Below are 18,344 nucleotides of genomic sequence, written 5' to 3' on the forward strand. Positions count from 1 at the left end.
CGGGCAAGTATTCTATGGGCTTTTTGATTAGGATTTTTCACACGATATAAAAGGAATTGAATCAGACATGAAGAGAGGGGAGCCGCCACACACACATTACGTAAACATCAGAGAGAACAGAGTTTGATCGGGAGATTTTGGAGAAGAATTATGGAGTTTATCTGAAGAACAAAGACAGAGATCGATCGACCGGACACGGCGTCGACTATGGACTTGATTCTTATCTTTTATTTATTTAATTCTGAATTTATGTTTAGATTTTTGAACATGTTTTGTTTTATTAAGAATTTTATTATGAACTAATTTTTTAGAGTCTAGAGGTCGGATGGAACCTGGTGTAGACGCTTTCATGAATTTTTTATTTTATTAAATTGAGTTTCTTCTAGATTAATTATTTTTTTCTAGAATTGATTGTCTTTTCAATTATCTGATCAATAATTGATTTGTAATATTTATTTGAAATCTGGCACTCGGGAGAGGATATTTTGAATAGGACCAATAGAAAATACACTGTTAATTATTTATATAGCTCGGGAGAGTGTATAATTTTAACAGAGCTTTTAAAAAAAACATTGTTTTGTGATAGATCACTGCAAGTAGATTCTTAATAGGGATATTGGAATTGAATTGTAGTTGATAAACATTATTTGTTGCTTGGGAGAGGGAAATAATAAACTTAAGTGTTCTTGGCTATTAATTGACTGAAATTCATGAAGATTAATTAATTAGGATTGATTGTTGTTGAAACCAGGTGAAATCTATACCTCTAGATCATTTTTCCCTTGATTGATATTTATCTGAATATTGTGTGCGTGCTTTTAAACTCATTGATTATTTTATTTTTCTGCAAAATTTCTGAAATTTTGATTTTCTAGATAAAGTTTGGACTATTTTAATTACAAACACTAAATATTTTCATTTTACTCCCTGTGGGATCGATTCTTGATTTTATCACTATATTAAAACTTGACACTCGTACGCTTGCGAGCATTTTTCACAATAAGTTTTTGGCGCCGTTGCCGGGGAGTAAATTTTGATTATTTTTTTTAGTCTTGTTACAAATTAGTCTAGATTTTAATTTAGAGTTTATTTTATTTTATTTTAAGTTACTAATTGATTTCTTCTTATTTTTAATTGCAGTCTATGCGACGATCTCAAAGTGCGAATTCTTTACTGTTTGATCCGGAGATCGAGCGCACTTCACGTGCGTTAAGAAGAATTAGAAGAGAAGAAGTCAATAGAATGGCTGAATAAGAAGTAAATCAAGCTCCCCTGGTGCCTATCAGAGATCACTTCAGACCGAAGATTCAGGCTCACTATTCTGGAATCGCTCGAGGGACCATTAACGCCAACAATTTTGAATTGAAGCCGGCGTTAATCAACATGGTGCAATCAAACCAATTCAATGGAAGCGCTACAGCTGATCCTCACCTGCACCTGCGGACCTTCTTAAAAATTACCGATACGGTAAAAATTAATGGTGTATGTGAGGATATTATTCGTTTACGCTTGTTTCCTTTTTCTCTCAGGGATCAAGCAAGGAGTTGCTTGCAATCACTACCGCTAGGAAGCATCACTACTTGGGAGGGTATGGCAGAAAAATTTCTTGCGAAATATTTTCCACCTGCCAAATCCACCCAACTGAAGATAGAAATCAGCACATTCAAGCAGATGGATTCCGAACAGCTATACGAGGCGTGGGAAAGGTACAAAGAATTACTTTGACGTTGTCCTAACCACAATTTTGCAGATTGAGAACAGATCGAGTGGTTTTACAATGGACTGAATATGCCTACGAGGATGAATGTGAATTCTGTGGTTGGAGGTACTATTTTTGCAAAGTACCATGTTCAGGCTTATGATACGTTGGAGCAGATGACGGTCAATAGCTTTCAATGGCCATCTGAGCGTACGGGAGTCAAGAAGCCAGCGGGAGTGTATGCAGTGGATCCTCTCACATCCATCACTGCTCAATTATCTGCACTGACTACACAGGTAGCTTCTTTAAATAAGATTAATGTTGCAGATTCAATTGGATTTGAAGGATCACATACCCCAAAGGAAGTTAATTATATTAATCCTAATGGCTACCGTGGTTATGGAGCTTACAGAGGTAATTCGGTTCCTAATGCTTATCACCCTAGTTTGCGGAATAATGAAAATTTTTCATATGCTAATAATACTAATAAGGGTGATGGTAAGTTGTCTTTGGAGGATGTGGTTAGTACCTTTGTGCAGGAATCAGGTAAAAGGATGGCGAGAACTGAGTCTCGTCTCGACAGCTTGGAGACGCACATGGCCAACATGGGTGCTGTATTGCAATCCATGGAGACTAGCATTGGGCATTTGGCGAATGCCTTGAAGGATAACAACAGAGGCCAGTTTCCGAGCAACACTGAGGTAAATTACAAGGAGCAGTGCAATGCCATAGAGTTGAGAAGTGGAAAAGAAGTTGGAGTCCAAATCCCTACTGTTGCGGAGAAGAAATTTGAGGAAAAAGTAGAGGAGAAAGAGAAAGAGCCTGAACCTGACTCAAAACCGATGTACAAGCCTCCACTCCCCTACCCACAAAGGTTCAAGAAGAAGGCGTTGGATGAGCGGTTCTCCAAATTCTTGGAGATTTTCAAGAAAATTCACATCAACATCCCCTTTGCTGAAGCTTTGGAGCAAATTCCGAATTATGCGAAGTTCATCAAGGAGGTGATGTCCAAGAAAAGGAGGCTGCTAGAGAACGAGGTGGTCAATCTGACAGAAGAGTACTGCAGTGCGGTGCTACAAAAGAAGATGCCACAAAAGCTTAAGAATTCAGGGAGTTTTACTATTCCTTGTTCTATTGATGGTTCTCATTTTAATAATGCACTTTGTGATTTAGGGGCCAGTATTAACTTAATGTCATTATCTATTTACAGGGCCTTGGAGTTGGGAGAGATGAAATCAACTAAGATTTCATTGCAATTGGCGGATCGGAGCATTACATATCCCCGAGAAATTGTTGAAGATGTTCTAGTCAAGGTGGATAAATTCATCTTCCCAGCAGATTTTGTGATCTTGGATATTGAAGCGGATCATGGTACTCCGCTGATTTTTGGACGACCGTTTTTGGCTACAGCGGATGCCAAGATAGAGGTAAAGAAAGGTGAATTGTCGATGGGTGTGGAGTACGAACGAGTGGTCTTCAACTTATTCACGAAAGCACCTAATCCGCCCGTCGAAGAATTGTGTTTAATTGAGCCAGTTGAGAAGTTGGAAGCGTCTAATTTACCAACAAAGAAAGCCACGAAGAACAAGAAAGCGAAATTTAAAAGGCGGTTCGTGGAATTTATTTGGCGAGTAAAAGAGAAAGGGAAGATCTAACACCGGTGAAAGTCGGGCTGACGACTTTAAACCAAGCGCTACTTGGGAGGCAACCCAAGCATTTTATTTTATTTTATTTTATTTACTTTTATTTTCAGTTTAATTAATTTTTGTTATTTAATTTTTTTTATTATTTTATTATCAAAATTTTTCAGGCTCCAGAAATCTCATTTTCGAGCAGACGGCGCGCCCGCCCCATTAATCTGAGCGCCCACGCCATACCCTGAAGAAATTTGCGAGCAATAGGCGCGCCCGCGCCACACATCTTGAGCGCCCGCGCACCCTCTTTGGTAGAAGGCGCAAACAAGAGATCCCCATCTGCGCTTATTTATGCGCAATCGCGCAGTCATTCAGCGCCAGATATTGCGCAAACAAAGATCCCAACCACGCAAGAACAAGAGCAAACGCGCAAGCCTCCTCAATCCTCACCTTGCGCTAACAACCTCTCTTCTGCGCCTCCCAAAGCGCTATCACGCCTCCCTTTTTCCCGTTTGCGCCACTTCTAAGCGCAATCGCGCATGCCATCTCCGAAATCTTTGCGCAAACGAGTTCCTATCAGCACAAGACCATGCGCAATCGCGCTAACCATTCCCCATTAGCGCAAACTCCCTCCGCAGTCGCGGCCTCAAGCTTCTCATCTGCGCTTCACCATGAGAAAACGAGCTATCACCTGCTACCCCTCCATGCGCCAACAATCCTGCTCAGCTGCAGATCCCATGCGCAAACCAGCTCTTCCATTTGCGCAAAGATAAGAGCAAACGTGCATCTATCTAGCTCGGCATCCATGCAATCGTGCATCGAGTTCCTACAGCAACGAGCCATCATGTGCAACCCTACAGCTCTAATTTCATAACAGCAAATCAAGCAAGATCTTGTGCTAACAGCCTCTCCAAGGCTCACTTCCATGCCGCATCGTGCAATCTACAGCCACATCTCCTATGCAAACTCGTTTTTTTGTTCCTTATTTTTCCATACATTAAGCAAGTTCTATTGTCTTGTTTGCTAGGGGATTCAATTTTGTGTATTATCTTATCGTGTGCATATATTATTTTCAGGTTCACTTGGATGTGCATGTTGTGCGTCTTCAATTCCCTTCGATGATCGACTTTTGATGGTGTTAAACAAGCTGAAAATTATTTTTTTCATCATCGTGAAGTTTATTACACCGAGTACTGATGCTCGGTGTTGAAGGTATGAGTCTCGTGTTCTTTTTATTTTTATTTTTTTTAATCATTAGGGACAATGATTATATTAAGTTTTGGGGGGGGGGGGGGGGTGAATCATTTTGTTTGATTTAGTTGTTTGGTTGATAGTTGAGTAGTTGAATTTTATTGTGTGCTTCATAGAAAAATTTTTGTTGTGTTAGTTGTTGTTTTGAGTATTAAATGAAGTCAAAAAAGAAATGGATGCATGGCCAATGATGTAAATTTTTGTGCTATAACTGAAATCCATGATTGTCTACCTATTTGACAAATATTTTTGAAAAAATGGAACCAAGTGAATGAACAATTTTCTATATACTCTGTGATTAATACTTGAATCTAATTTTTGAGACATACAAATATAGAGATGATTGAGACATTGTTTAAAATTTTTGGGCCTAATTTTCATTGAAATAATTTTTTCTTAGTTGCCTATTTGAGCCTACACGTATATTAGTACTTTGAGGTATAGAAAAATCTAAAATTTGTTGAAAATCATCGTTTACTGCTGATGATTGTTTTTTCTGCACTGATTGAATTTGTATGATTTAATTGTGGATTGAGACTTGTCTAAAACTAGTTCGAACACTCTTCGAGGCGAAATACGGGCAAAACTGTGATTAAGAATGATTTAGGCAATTTTTCTGAATTCGTTTGAGCCTTTCAAGCTACCCTATTTTTATATTTTATCCCCAGTAACTTGTTTGAGCTTTATTGAAAATCGAATGGCATGCATGTAAACGTGTGATTAAACCCCAATTCGTCATTATTTCAAGGTCCTACATTGACTACCTGAATAGCCTAAACACTATTTTCTACCTTTAAGGGAGTAATTTGAATGCTAAAATGTTATATTCTCCTAGTTTTATTTGTGAAAATGAAATGATGTGGTTGATGAATTGAAATGAAGAAGGTAGTTGTGAAAAGAAACAAAGGAAAAAATGATAGAAGAAAGAGGTGGGAAAGTTGTGAAAGAAAGAAAAGAGTTGTGAAAGAAGTTGTGAAAAAGATGAAAAATAAATGAAGTGAAAAATAAGTGTGAAATTGTGAATGAAAAAAATTTGAAGTTAGATTGAGCATAAATATATATTACTCCTTATTTTTAATTCTTATTCCTTCATTTGTAGCCATGAGCCAGACCTGACATTATAAGCTAATTAAGTCCTATTGACTAAGTCTCAGTTGCCCAATATACTAGTGGAGAAGAGTTGCGAGAATTTAGCCTATGGACTGTTGATTGATACTTTTAATGATTATGAATTTTGATCTAAACAGGCACACACTATTATTCTTTGAATTTACCTATTTGTGAGTGTTTTTGATAGATATCCTTTATTTGATCCTATGCTACCTTGAAAAGTCCTCATGATCTATGAATGTGTGAATTGAACTTGGATAAGGGTGTTTTGAAACGTGAGTTGCGGAGATTGTGAGTTTATGCGATTATTTTGTTATTTACTGAAACTTCTAAGTGTTAGTAGGTTGGATGGGATTGGATTTGAAAATTTTTTGAAATCATTGCCATTGCTCCATAATATTTCTTGACTAGTCTTGTTAATTTTTGGTGATTTGAGTTTTTGGAAGATTACTGTTTTGAATAGTTTTGCTCGGGACTAGCAAAAATCTAAGTTTGGGGGTATTTGATAAGTGTATTTTATATACTTAATTTATATATGATTTTAATTATTAATTGTTTGTTTCGAGCAGATTTATGTAGTTGTTTTGTTTTTTTTGTGGTTGTAGGAATTTATTAAAGTTATTTGAAAAATAGAAGAAAAATGAGGAATTAAAAGGAAAAGAAAAGAAAAGAAGAAAAGAACGTACAGAGAAGGAACAGTTAATGAGCTTTTCTTTAATGGGCCTGAAGTTTAGCGCTCAAGAAAGAGCAATCGCGCTAAAGTCTGGAGAGTTGAGAATTGGAATTGCGAATAGAAGGTGCGCCCGCACCATTCCTAGAGCGCCCGCCCCGTCGCTGAAGAGAAGATTTTTATTATTTCGGGCAAGTATTCTATAGGCTTTTTGGATGGGCTTTTTCACATGATATAAAAGAAATTGAATCAGACTTGAAGAGAGGGGAGCCGCCACATACACATTACGTATACATCATAGAGAACAGAGTTTGATCGGGAGATTTTGGAGAAGAATTCTGGAGTTTATCTGAAGAACAAAGACGGAGATCGATCGATCGAACACGGCGTCGACTACGGATTTGATTCTTATCTTTTATTTATTTAATTCTGAATTTATGTTTAGATTTTTGAACATGTTTTGTTTTATTCATAATTTTATTATGAACTAATTTTTTAGAGTCTAGAGGTCGGATGAAACCTGGTGTAGACGCTTTCATGAAATTTTGATTTTATTGAATTGAGTTTTTTCTAGATTAATTGTTTTTCCTAGAATTGATTGTCTTTTCAATTATCTGATCAATAATTGATTTGTAATATTTATTTGAAATCTGGCACTCGGGAGAGGAGATTTTGAATAGGACCAATAGAAAATACACTGTTAATTATTTATATAGCTCGGGAGAGTATATAATTTTAACAGAGCTTTTAAAAAGAACATTGTTTTATGATAGATCACTGCAAGTAGATTCTTAATAGGGATATTGGAATTGAATTGTAGTTGATAAACATTATTTGTTGCTTGGGAGAGGTAAATAATAAACTTAAGTGTTTTTGGCTATTAATTGACTGGAATTCATGAAGATTAATTAATTAGGATTGATTGTTGTTGAAACCAGGTGAAATCTATACCTCTAGACCATTTTTCCTCTGATTGATATTTATCTGAATATTGTGTGCGTGCTTTTAAACTCATTGATTATTTTATTTTTCTGCAAAATTTTTGAAAGTTTGATTTTCTAGATAAAGTTTGGACTATTTTAATTACAAACACTAAATATTTTCATTTTACTCCCTGTGGGATCGATTCTTGATTTTATCACTATATTTAAACTTGACACTCGTACGCTTGCGAGGAATTTTCACAACAAGAATATCAGGTCCTGTAGACTTGATTGAAGGTTGTGAAAAAGCACATTTTTTGTTACCTAATGGTACAAAATTTTTGATAAATGATGCTTTATATTCACCAGGATCAAAAAGAAATTTGTTGAGTTTTAATGACATATATTCTCATGGGTATGATACTGAGACGATAACTGATGGAAATCAGAAATATATGTGCCTTACCACATATAAATCAGGAGAGAAATATGTGGTTGAAAAATTATCAATGATCCCTACTCGATTGCATTATACACATATAAGGCCAATCGAATCAAATATGATGGTTAATAGTTCTTCAATATTAACCAATTGGCATGATCGATTGGGACATCCTGGTTCAACAATGATGCGAAGAATTATTAAAAATACAGATGGTCATCAATTGAAAGACCAGAAGATCTTTCAGAATAATAAGTTTATGTAAAGCATGTTCTCTTGGAAAACTTATTATAAGACCATCGCCAGCTAAAATCCAAACAGAATCACCCATATTTCTTGAACGTATTCGGAGTGATATTTGTGGGCCAATTCATCCACCATGTGGACCATTTCAATATTTTATGGTATTGATCGATGCTTCTAGCAGATGGTCACATGTATGCTTATTGTCAACTCGGAATGTGACATTTGCAAGATTAATGGTTCAAATAATAAAATTACGGAATCAATTTCCCGATTATACAATCAAGAAATAAGACTTGATAATGCTGGAGAATTTACTTCCCAAACTTTTAATGACTATTGTATGTCAATGGGAATTACTGTTGAACATCATGTTGCTCATGTTCATACACAGAATGGATTAGCTGAATCATTGATTAAACATCTACAACTGATTGCTAGACCAATGATTATGAAAACAAAACTCCATATTTCTATATGGGGACATGGAATTTTACATGTTACGGCATTAATTCACATCAGACCAAGTGCATATCATAAATTCTCCCCCTTGCAGCTTGCATTTGGTAAAGAACCAAATATTTTTCTTCTGAGAATTTTTGGATGTATGGTGTATGTGCCCATTGCACCACCTCAACGATTAAAAATGGGTCCTCAAAGAAAAATCGGTATTTATATCGGTTATGATAGCCCATCAATCATTCGATATCTTGAGCCTCAGACAGGCGACGTGTTTACAGCACGCTTTGCTGATTGTCATTTTAATGAAAAAATATTCCCAATGTTAGGGGGAGAAAAGAAACACATCGAAAAAGAAATCACATGGTATGTACCATCATTGTTATATTTGGATCCAAGGACCAAACAATGTGAGAAAGATGTACAGCAAATTGTGCACTTGCAAATAATTGCAAATCAAATGCCAGATGCATTTGCAGACACAAAAAGATAACAAAATCATATATACATGTTGTAAATGCCTCTGCTCGAATTGAAATTCCAAAGAAACAAATTGAAGACACACATGATGTCATAAAACGCTTGAAGCGTGGAAGGCTAGTCGGTTCTAAGGATAAAAATCCTCGGAAAAGAAAAGGCATAGAGAAACAGGATGATTATAAAATAGAAAATGGTGTTCCAGAAAAAACACCTGATGATGAAAATATTCTGTCAGAACCACAAACTGACGAGAATCGTGAAATCTCTATCAATTATATTAATATTGGAAAATTATGGAACCAAAAAGATATAGAAGATATTGATGAGATATTTTCTTATAATGTGGCATGTGACATCATAAATGAAAATGATGATCATGAACCAAAATCTTTTGGTGAATGTAAAACTCGTCATGATTGGGAAAAATGGAAAGATGTCACCCAGGTTGAATTGGATTCGCTAAATAAACGCAATGTTTTTGGGACCTATAGTCCTCACACCTGAAGGTGTGAAACCTGTTGGATACAAATGAGTTTTTATTCGAAAGCGAAATGAGAAAAATGAAATAGTAAGATATAAAGCTAGACTTGTTGCACAAGGTTTTTCTTAAAGGCCTGGAATTGATTATGAAGAAACGTATTATCCTGTTATGGATGCAATTATGTTTCAATATTTGATTAGTTTGGCAGTGTCTGAAAATTTGGAAATGTGTCTTATGGATGTTGTTACAACTTACTTATACAGATCACTTGATAGTGATATATACATGAAAATCCCTGAAGAATTTAAGATGTCTGAAGCATAAAGTTCAAAACCCAGAGAATTTTATTATGTAAAATTGCAAAGATCATTATATGGGTTGAAGCAATCCGGCCGAATGTGGTATAATCGGCTAAGTGAACACTTGATGAAAAAAGGATATGTAAATGATCCAATATGCCCTTGTGTTTTCATCAAGAAAACAACATCCGGATGTGTAATTATTGTTGTATATGTTGATGATTTAAACATCATTGGAACGAATAAAGAAATTCAAGAAGTTATGATGTACTTGAAGGAATAATTCAAAATGAAGGATCTTGGAAAAATCAAGTATTGTCTGGGTTTGCAAATCGAACAAAAAGAACGTGAAATTTTTGTTCACCAGACAAATTATACAGAAAAGATCCTTAAACTTTTTAATATGGATAAATCAAATCCATTAAGTACTTCAATGGTTGTAAGATCATTAAACATAGAAAATGATCCATTCCGTCCATGTGAAGATGATGAAGTTATTCTTGGTCCAGAAGTACCATATCTAAGTGCCATTGGTGCCCTTATGTATCTTGCAAATTGCACTAGACCTGATATATCTTTTGCTGTAAATTTATTGGCAAGATTCAGTTCATATCCAACAAAGAGGCACTGGAACGGAATTAAACATATATTCCGTTATCTACGAGGAACGACAGATTTGGGACTTTTGTACTCAAAAGACACCAATCAAAGTATCATTGGTTATGCCGATGCTGGATATTTATCTGATCCACATAAGACACGTTCCCAAACCGGATATGTATTTACTCGTGGAGGCACCGCAATTTCTTGGCGTTCACAGAAACAAACACTCGTAACAACTTCATCAAATCACGCTGAGATTATTGCGCTACATGAAGCAAGTTGTGAATGTGTTTGGCTAAAATCAATGACACAACATATCCAAATTTATTGTGAATTATCAGTAGACAAGAATCCTGTGACGCTGTATGAAGATAATGCTGCATGTATTGCTCAAATTAAAGAAGGATACATCAAAAGTGACAGAACCAAACATATCCCCCCAAAGTTCTTTGTCTACACTCAAGAACTTGAGAAGAACAAAGATATTGATATCTGTTACATTCAATCAAGTGAAAACTCATCAGATCTCTTCACAAAGGCACTTCCTACGATAATATTCAGAAAATATATATATAACATTGGGATGCGCAATCTACGGAATATGTGAAGAATCACTTGTGTTAACATGAGGGAGAGTTTACGTGGCTGCAAGCTTTTTTTCTTGCTATGGTTTTTATCCCACTGGATTTTTCCTAGTAAGGTTTTTAACGAGCCAGTACAAAAACACGTAATAAAAACAGTCATCATATCACGATCATCATCACAAGGGGGAGTGTTGAAAATATGTTATTATTATTATTATTATTATTATTATTATTATTATTATCATTATCATTATCAGGGGCGGCCCTGGCCCTGGCCCTGGGCAGCCAGGGCACGCGCCCAGGGACCCACCCTTGTGTGGGGCCCCAATTTTTTTTTTAAAATTATTATATATATATATATATTTATTTATTTATATATAAATATTATATATTATGCTCTCACACAAAATACATTCACATAAAAAAAGAGTTTGAGTTTTTAATTTTGTGAGTTTTGATAATATTTTTTTCTTTTGTTAGTTTGTGGTTGCGTGCGATTACGTGAATTGACTATCAATAGTTTGAGAATTCAGAAAATAAATAAATACAAAATTTACGAAAATATTTACAAGACTCTTGTTCAATTTTATTTTATTTTTGAATTTTGATATATTGTTTAATCTTATTTTGATTTAATATTTTTGTTCAAATTATTTTGGTTTAAGATAATATGTTAATATTTGTTGTAATTTCACATAGATTCTGAGAATTCGAGGATTACAGATCTGAAAATGAATATTTTTCCTATGATCGTGGTTGCGTATCAAATTTTATTGACTATTCCTGTGACTGTAGCATCAGTTGAGAAATTTTTTCCCAAGTTAAAAATATTGAAATCTTATTTGAGAACCACAATGAGTCAAGAAAAACTGAATGATTTGACGATCCTCTGCATAAAAAAAAACATATTGGAAGATATATCTTATGACATAATTGATGATTTTGTTTCAAAAAACATAAGAAAAGCCAATTTTAAATAATATTTTTTGTTGATTAAATTATTTTGAAAAATTATGTAAACCTTCTTTCATTTGTGTACTTTATTGATTTATGTATTTTGATTTATTTTAATTATGTTATTCGAATTAATATATATATATAAATTTTCAAGTTAATACGAAAGGGCCCATAGTTTAAAATTTGTCCAGGGCCTCGTTTTTCTTAGGACCGCCCCTGATTATTATTATTATTATTATTATTATTATTATTATTATTATTATTATTATCATCATTATTTAAAGTTTAATGTTGAATATTGAGTTGTAAAATGTGAAAAATTAGTGTGTGATGATGTAGATGATGATGCATTAATATTTGGAATAATCTTCAAATGAGATCTATAAATAGATCTCTCCATTTGTGTAGAAAAATACAATTGAGTTGAGAAAAAAAATATTATAAAGTGTAGAGTTTGATATATTTTGAGTTTTGAAGTTTTTACTTTTTACCATAAATTTTTACTTTTTCATATATATATATATATATATATATATATATATATATGACAATAATATCAGTCGCTTGTTGATCGAAGTTCACAAAATAGAGATGTCGGTTTGTCTAAACTTTGGATTGAAAATACGGATTTACATGATGTTTGATTGACATTGGTCTAAAATAATTGAGGGCCACCGAAAAAAAAAAAAAAAAAACCTTCCATACCTAATAATCAAATGATAATGATGTTTACACGATGATTCAAAATAAACTCGTTATTATTTTATTTTATCACCAAAAATAATGTATTATATAATTATATTCTTATATTCGATGAAAAATAAAGACATGAAAGTTATCCTTATTCAGCAGTCGTGTTTGTTTGGTTCATCTTTTTTTGTTTGGTTCATCTTTGAATGTATATATAAAAAATAAAAATATACACTGTTCCAAATTTTTTTAAAAAAAATAATGAACATGTTATTTATCTATGTTATTTTATAAAAAAATAATGAACATGTTATTTATCTATGTTATTTTATAATACTTGAGATACACATAGTAAATGCTATCTAGAGGACACCAATATTTATTTTTGATTTTACCCTCTCATCTCATTTCTATCTACTATTCTACTAAACCTCCCACACACTCCATCCACAAAAAATTACATATAAAAATAACTTTTTTTACACATACATAAGCGTGTGCATTTTTTATTAGTATATATATAATATATGGACAATTTTGAGAATAATAATAAATATTATTTTTTTATGACATCCGTTGACCGACGGGTTTGACCCGCACCCACAAGTCCGCACGGTGAATACACAACGGTAAATAAATAGAGCGAACGCGTAGTCCATTCTGGCGTCCACAAATACCCCGATCACCGGATGAAATCTCCGGTGACGGTGAATTTCACCGCCGGATTTGCTACAACTCACCCAGAATATATCCTACGAAACCCACATGGATTCGCATGAAATGGTGGAGGAGCGGAGGAAGAAGGGAAGCGCCAGCTCCAGTGTTCATCGCACAATCTTGCGCTCCTGTTTTGCTCTTGCATTCTCGTTGTTAATCTTGTTGTTAATCTTGTTTGTCATACTGTATTTAGCGGTTATGATTGGAAATCTATCGATCTGGAATCCGATTTCCGTCCCCTCCCAGTGTAGAATAGTCTCCAGCAGTAAGTATCTACACTTCCATGATTTCAGCCTATTTTGTTTACTTGTTTATCATTGAATTTATGTGGAAAGTTTCAAAGTATTGAAATGTCAGTGGATTATGATGGGGGTGTGTTGAGGGAAAATCATTGTCTTCTCCAAGAAATTGCATATAAAAAGATAAAGAGTGAATCTTCTTGCATGATGGAGATGTGTGGAACAATTAAGTGGATGAAGATGACGGTTAGCAAGTTTTGTGATGTTACACAGGACATGTGAGAAGGATGAGTTAGGTCCCAGGAGTCATCTACTGGTGTTAAGTCTGAAGTATCGTGATACTTGGAAGGGCTTTTGGAGCTTGTTCATTTGGTGTCTCATGTAAAATTTTATCTAGTTCGCTATCATTAACTGGATTTGCTTTCGAAAGGGGGAGTTCCTACTGGGAGGTAGTCTTTGGCTCAGCCACCATTATCTGGACATTAAATGCAAACCAGTTTACTTGTGGTAGTTATTCAGAGTTTCTAAAACTTGGCACCCGATTTTAGAATATTTTGCTGATATGAGATGTATTGAGCCATAATAAGATGCTTGTATGATCACCTCTTGCATTATCGATAGTCAATATGTCATGTCACCCGATGTTTGTTGTCAAAAGCAATCATCAACTTGTTTGCATTTGAACTTCCTCCTTGCTACTTGAGATTTAATTTATTTTTCTAGTCAGGTGGTGAAAAAACCCTGGAGTATCATTTTAAAGTAAAAGACTGACTTGTTTGATGGCGAGGGAGAACACAGAAGGCCCCACTCTTACCACTGATTTGCATATCTTTCAGGTGTTGATCTGAGGTCAACAAAGGTCTGTGAATTAGGATTATTAAATTACAAAGCCAAGCATGTGTTCTACCCGTTCGAAAGAAAAAGATATCGATGCCATTATGATTATTACTGGGCATCTATTTTTAAGGTAATTATTTTTTCTTCTTGGATAATGTAATGGTCTATCACCTTTGGAATTGTTGACTTATTACTACAACTAATACATGGATTCTACGAAACGTCCATTAGTTTTGTTGACATTTTACATTCGATCATAATTGAGTGTGAACCATATGTTTTTTTGAAATGATGTGCTCGATGATGAGTTGTTTTCCTGTAATTTATTTGCTTGGTGCATAGACTGCAAAATGTGCATGCATTTAAGGAACTCAAGGAACTGCTATGAACTAGATATCCTTAGAGGTTTAGGAAATTCTCCGAACTGTCCCAAACATGTAGAACTTATTTCTTTTTTTGGTTGTCCCAAATATATAGTCCAGATTCTACAATTTATGATTTCTTAATCGGTGTAAAAAAGGAAACAAACTATGTATTTGGGATGGAATGGTATTTCATAACTAATAATGGTAGAAGTTGTTGATTTTGTGACATATTTCTAATGTTGGTTTGTCAAGTCTTTGCCTTATCAATCAGTATGTTGCAATCTCATCAAATGCCAAGGACTGTGCAACAGTAACACAATCTAAATAATAGAAAGTATATATTATGTACTTAGCCAACAGAATTAGTGTCTCCAATCAACTCTCACTTCTAGAGCTGTTTTTATGTTTAACTTGATTTCCAATGAACAACCTCCAATGAGTCAATCACCTCAGAAAACAAATATCCATCTTTTTTCATTTCCTCCGGCATCTCAACACATGTATATTCCGTGAATACTTAGCTTATTATGGATGCAATTGCTAACCTACAGAATTTGTACGCTAAAATTCCTCTTCCTTTCTTGCAATATGTGTGTGTGTGTGGGTGTGTATAAAGTTCTATTATATGTTGTGCAATAGATTTTTGTTTACCTAACGAATTGGTGATATGAAAACTGTTCTATCCGTGTCGCTAGGAATGTTGACATGTTGTCTGCTTTACAAATTATGCAATATCTTTTTTCCATATTCTGTTTGGTAATTTGTTTTCTTTCTTTTTTCATTTATTTATGATTTGACTAGGACTTATTTTCCTATGGGATTCAAATGACATGTGCATGCAGTGGGTTGAACGATCATAATCATGATGCCAAATTAGATGCGTACTGATGATTATGGAAAATATTTATTTATTGGTTTATAAGAATGACTAAGAATCTAATGAGTTATTTTTTTCTTTTATTTTCAAGACACCTGATTTGATTTGATTTTATTTTTTTGTATTATAACACGTAACTTGATCTTTCCGTTTGTAGGTAGAATATGTAGATCATTCAGGCCAGGCAAAATTTGCATTTGCTGAGGCCCCAAATGAAGCCCTCCCATCCGACTGTAGACCCAATTTCGGTGCTGCATGGTTGACAAAAGATAAATTTAAGGTTCATATTTTACAAAGCAACCTTGATCATTATGGTGTTGTATATTGTCATCTAAATTATTGGGTTTTGTCGCTTTGAGAGTTTGTCTCAAGCAGCTTTTAAAAATCAGAAGTCTCATTATAGCTTCGTAAATTTATTGTGAATATTTTCTTGCACGTGTTTTATTCATCCATACTGATTTAGTGTGCTTGCTCAGGTTAATGAAACTTATCAATGCTGGTATACACTGGGGATTTCTAAAGTGAGCATGAATCACAAAGGTTTATTTGACTGCCAGGTCCAGGATCCATCTACTGTTGAGATGCTTAAACGCTATTTCATGTTGTAAGTAACAGGAAGCTATTTCTTTCCTATGTTTAACATAAATTCACGTTTATAAGAAGAAAAACTATATTCTCCGTCATGAAGGTGACTTGTACAAAGAGATAATGTGCTGTGGTTTAGAATAGGTGACGTTGAAACATCTCATGACTCATATCCTATCAAAGCCATGTATTGGCTACCTAAAGGCTGTGCTCAATGCCACTGCAACTTAAATCTTAACCATCCGGAAGATCAATTTTCATTAGTGTGAAAAAGGCTATGATTAAAGTACTTGGTCATTATTCTGTATAAAAGCTACTGACGATAATCAATGCATGCATTAGAAATTGATTTGGTTGCATCAACCAGGGCAATTTGACTAAACCTTTGTTAGTATTGTAAAAAATTCTTCAAAGTTGGAAAGCTCTTAGGAACAAAATATAGGAGATATACCGAAAGGAAACGTTTAAGTTCAACAAGTAATGTAAAAAACAATCAATATCAGGCCTCCAATCTCGTCAAATTATTGTGGTTTAAGTAGTTAGTAATTTCAAACTTGGGCATCAGTTCTCTTTCATTTCATGGATGTTTGCACTTTACATTGAGGAATTAAATTTGATCTTGATTGAATAAGCATCCATCTAACTTCAAAATGTTCAATTGGTTTCCTTTACCATTTTTTTGGTTAGGGAATATGATTGGTTTTTCTGTTGAGTGGTTTGGAATTATTTATTCTTATTAAGTTTTGTTTAAACTGGTGCTTACTTTCTATTCTCAAAATTGTTTCTGGAGAAATGCTTTACCCCTGCATTAAATTTTCTTCGCAATAATGTTTTTCGGCTGATGGAAATTTATGAAATGGAAATTTATTTGTCCATAAGTCCACTGTATGTATGCTTTTCAATTGTGTGCTTTGCCTTAATATATATCATGATGCTCTTGTCATTTTAGGTTCATAAGGATGTCAAAGTCCTGGTTTTCCAGTGGGGCGTCAATAAGATATTGGAGATGGGACTTGATTGCTGGACTCATTGCTGGCTTGGCAACTTCTTTTTTATCCATTACCTTGGCTGCACTTCTGCGGCAATTTATCTCTATCATCCACCGTGTCTGTGCGACTAGGATGTCCCTTCCATATCCAAGTATCATTCTACTCAAACGAGCTTGTTTATTTTTAGTGTATTTCTCCTTTATGAGTTGGGTCACTTTTCAGTATGTAAAAAGACTTGGCCTTTCTTAGTCATATAGCAGTTCGCATCAGGAGGTACTTACTAGTGGATCGAATAGGGGACAGGTGGCAAAGAGGTGTGGTTCCCCCCGTAACAAAAAATATCAAAGTGTAATCATTTTTGAAAGTGCATTTTTACAATACTCGCAGAAAAGGTTGAATTGCCCACTTTCTCCTCTCGCCTCCATCAATCACATTCATTCTTGGGTCAACTTGTGGAGGCACTCCTTTTTCCAGTAGTGCAATCTCTACAACTGCCAGAAATCCCATGAAATATTGTAGCACTTATGCATTGGTGAAATTTGTTTGCAACCTAGCTCTAGTTCAGTTAGAAACAAGGCCCATTGTAAATACATAGCTGTTGTGTTGTGCAATATACTATAGTTCTGAAAATTTCAAGTAGATGAGGTTACTTAGGACTATTCTTAGCAATTGCATGTTTCTTATGTGGTGCTCTGACAAACTTAGTTGTGACAGCTTTTAATGATTTCCATTGAACAAGAGTTCTTGAACATCCAAAATATGGGTGATAATTTTGTGTGACCATTTTATATCATGTAGAAATTTGAAATATAAGATTGTAACAGTTTGCAAGGCATTCTTATGGTTTTGGTATGATTCTTCTTTGTTGATATGCTTCAATCAAATATCAACCTTTGTTTAAGGAATCTGTTACTCTTTGGACGGTTTTAGATTGAACTTTGGTTCCGTTCGACATAATATCGGACAACGCAGGGGCCCTGAATTGACAAGAAATTGTTGCCTGTTATATGTGGATTTTATAGTGCATAGCACTTGGCGGAAAAAGGGGGGGTGATTGTAGTTTTATGCTGTCCATGAACCTCCTGAGTTCCTCCCCTTTATTTGGGTTCCGACCGGCAATTGGGAGCAAACTTACCTCAATTAGAGTTTAAGATGGTTCAGGTGTCGACTGTTATAGGAAACTGTGAGAAAATGAAATCGGATTGTACGT

General features: G+C 34.7%; 1 protein-coding gene across 1 annotated transcript; it reads left to right on the forward strand.

The window, feature by feature from the left end:
• The first annotated feature begins 13,140 nt into the window (after positions 1-13,140).
• Positions 13,141-17,894, forward strand: LOC140859939 (uncharacterized). The gene is made up of 5 exons (XM_073262581.1): positions 13,141-13,507; positions 14,318-14,448; positions 15,718-15,840; positions 16,037-16,164; positions 17,095-17,894. Exons 1-5 carry the CDS (start codon positions 13,291-13,293, stop codon positions 17,381-17,383), a joined length of 888 nt encoding a protein of 295 aa, XP_073118682.1. The 5' UTR covers positions 13,141-13,290; the 3' UTR covers positions 17,384-17,894.
• Positions 17,895-18,344: the final 450 nt, after the last annotated feature.

Source organism: Henckelia pumila, chromosome 1 (genome assembly GCF_033568475.1).
Source record: "Henckelia pumila isolate YLH828 chromosome 1, ASM3356847v2, whole genome shotgun sequence".
Classification (NCBI taxonomy): Eukaryota; Viridiplantae; Streptophyta; class Magnoliopsida; order Lamiales; family Gesneriaceae; genus Henckelia; species Henckelia pumila.

What these genes read in the sequence shown, in the direction of transcription:
- LOC140859939 (XM_073262581.1), top strand. Translation starts at nt 13,291, where the DNA reads ATGGATTCGCATGAAATGGTGGAGGAGCGGAGGAAGAAGGGAAGCGCC. An exon ending in ACTGGGCATCTATTTTTAAG is followed by an intron (nt 14,449 to 15,717) that starts GTAATTATTTTT and finishes TTCCGTTTGTAG; the next exon opens with GTAGAATATGTAGATCATTC. An exon ending in CTTAAACGCTATTTCATGTT is followed by an intron (nt 16,165 to 17,094) that starts GTAAGTAACAGG and finishes TTGTCATTTTAG; the next exon opens with GTTCATAAGGATGTCAAAGT.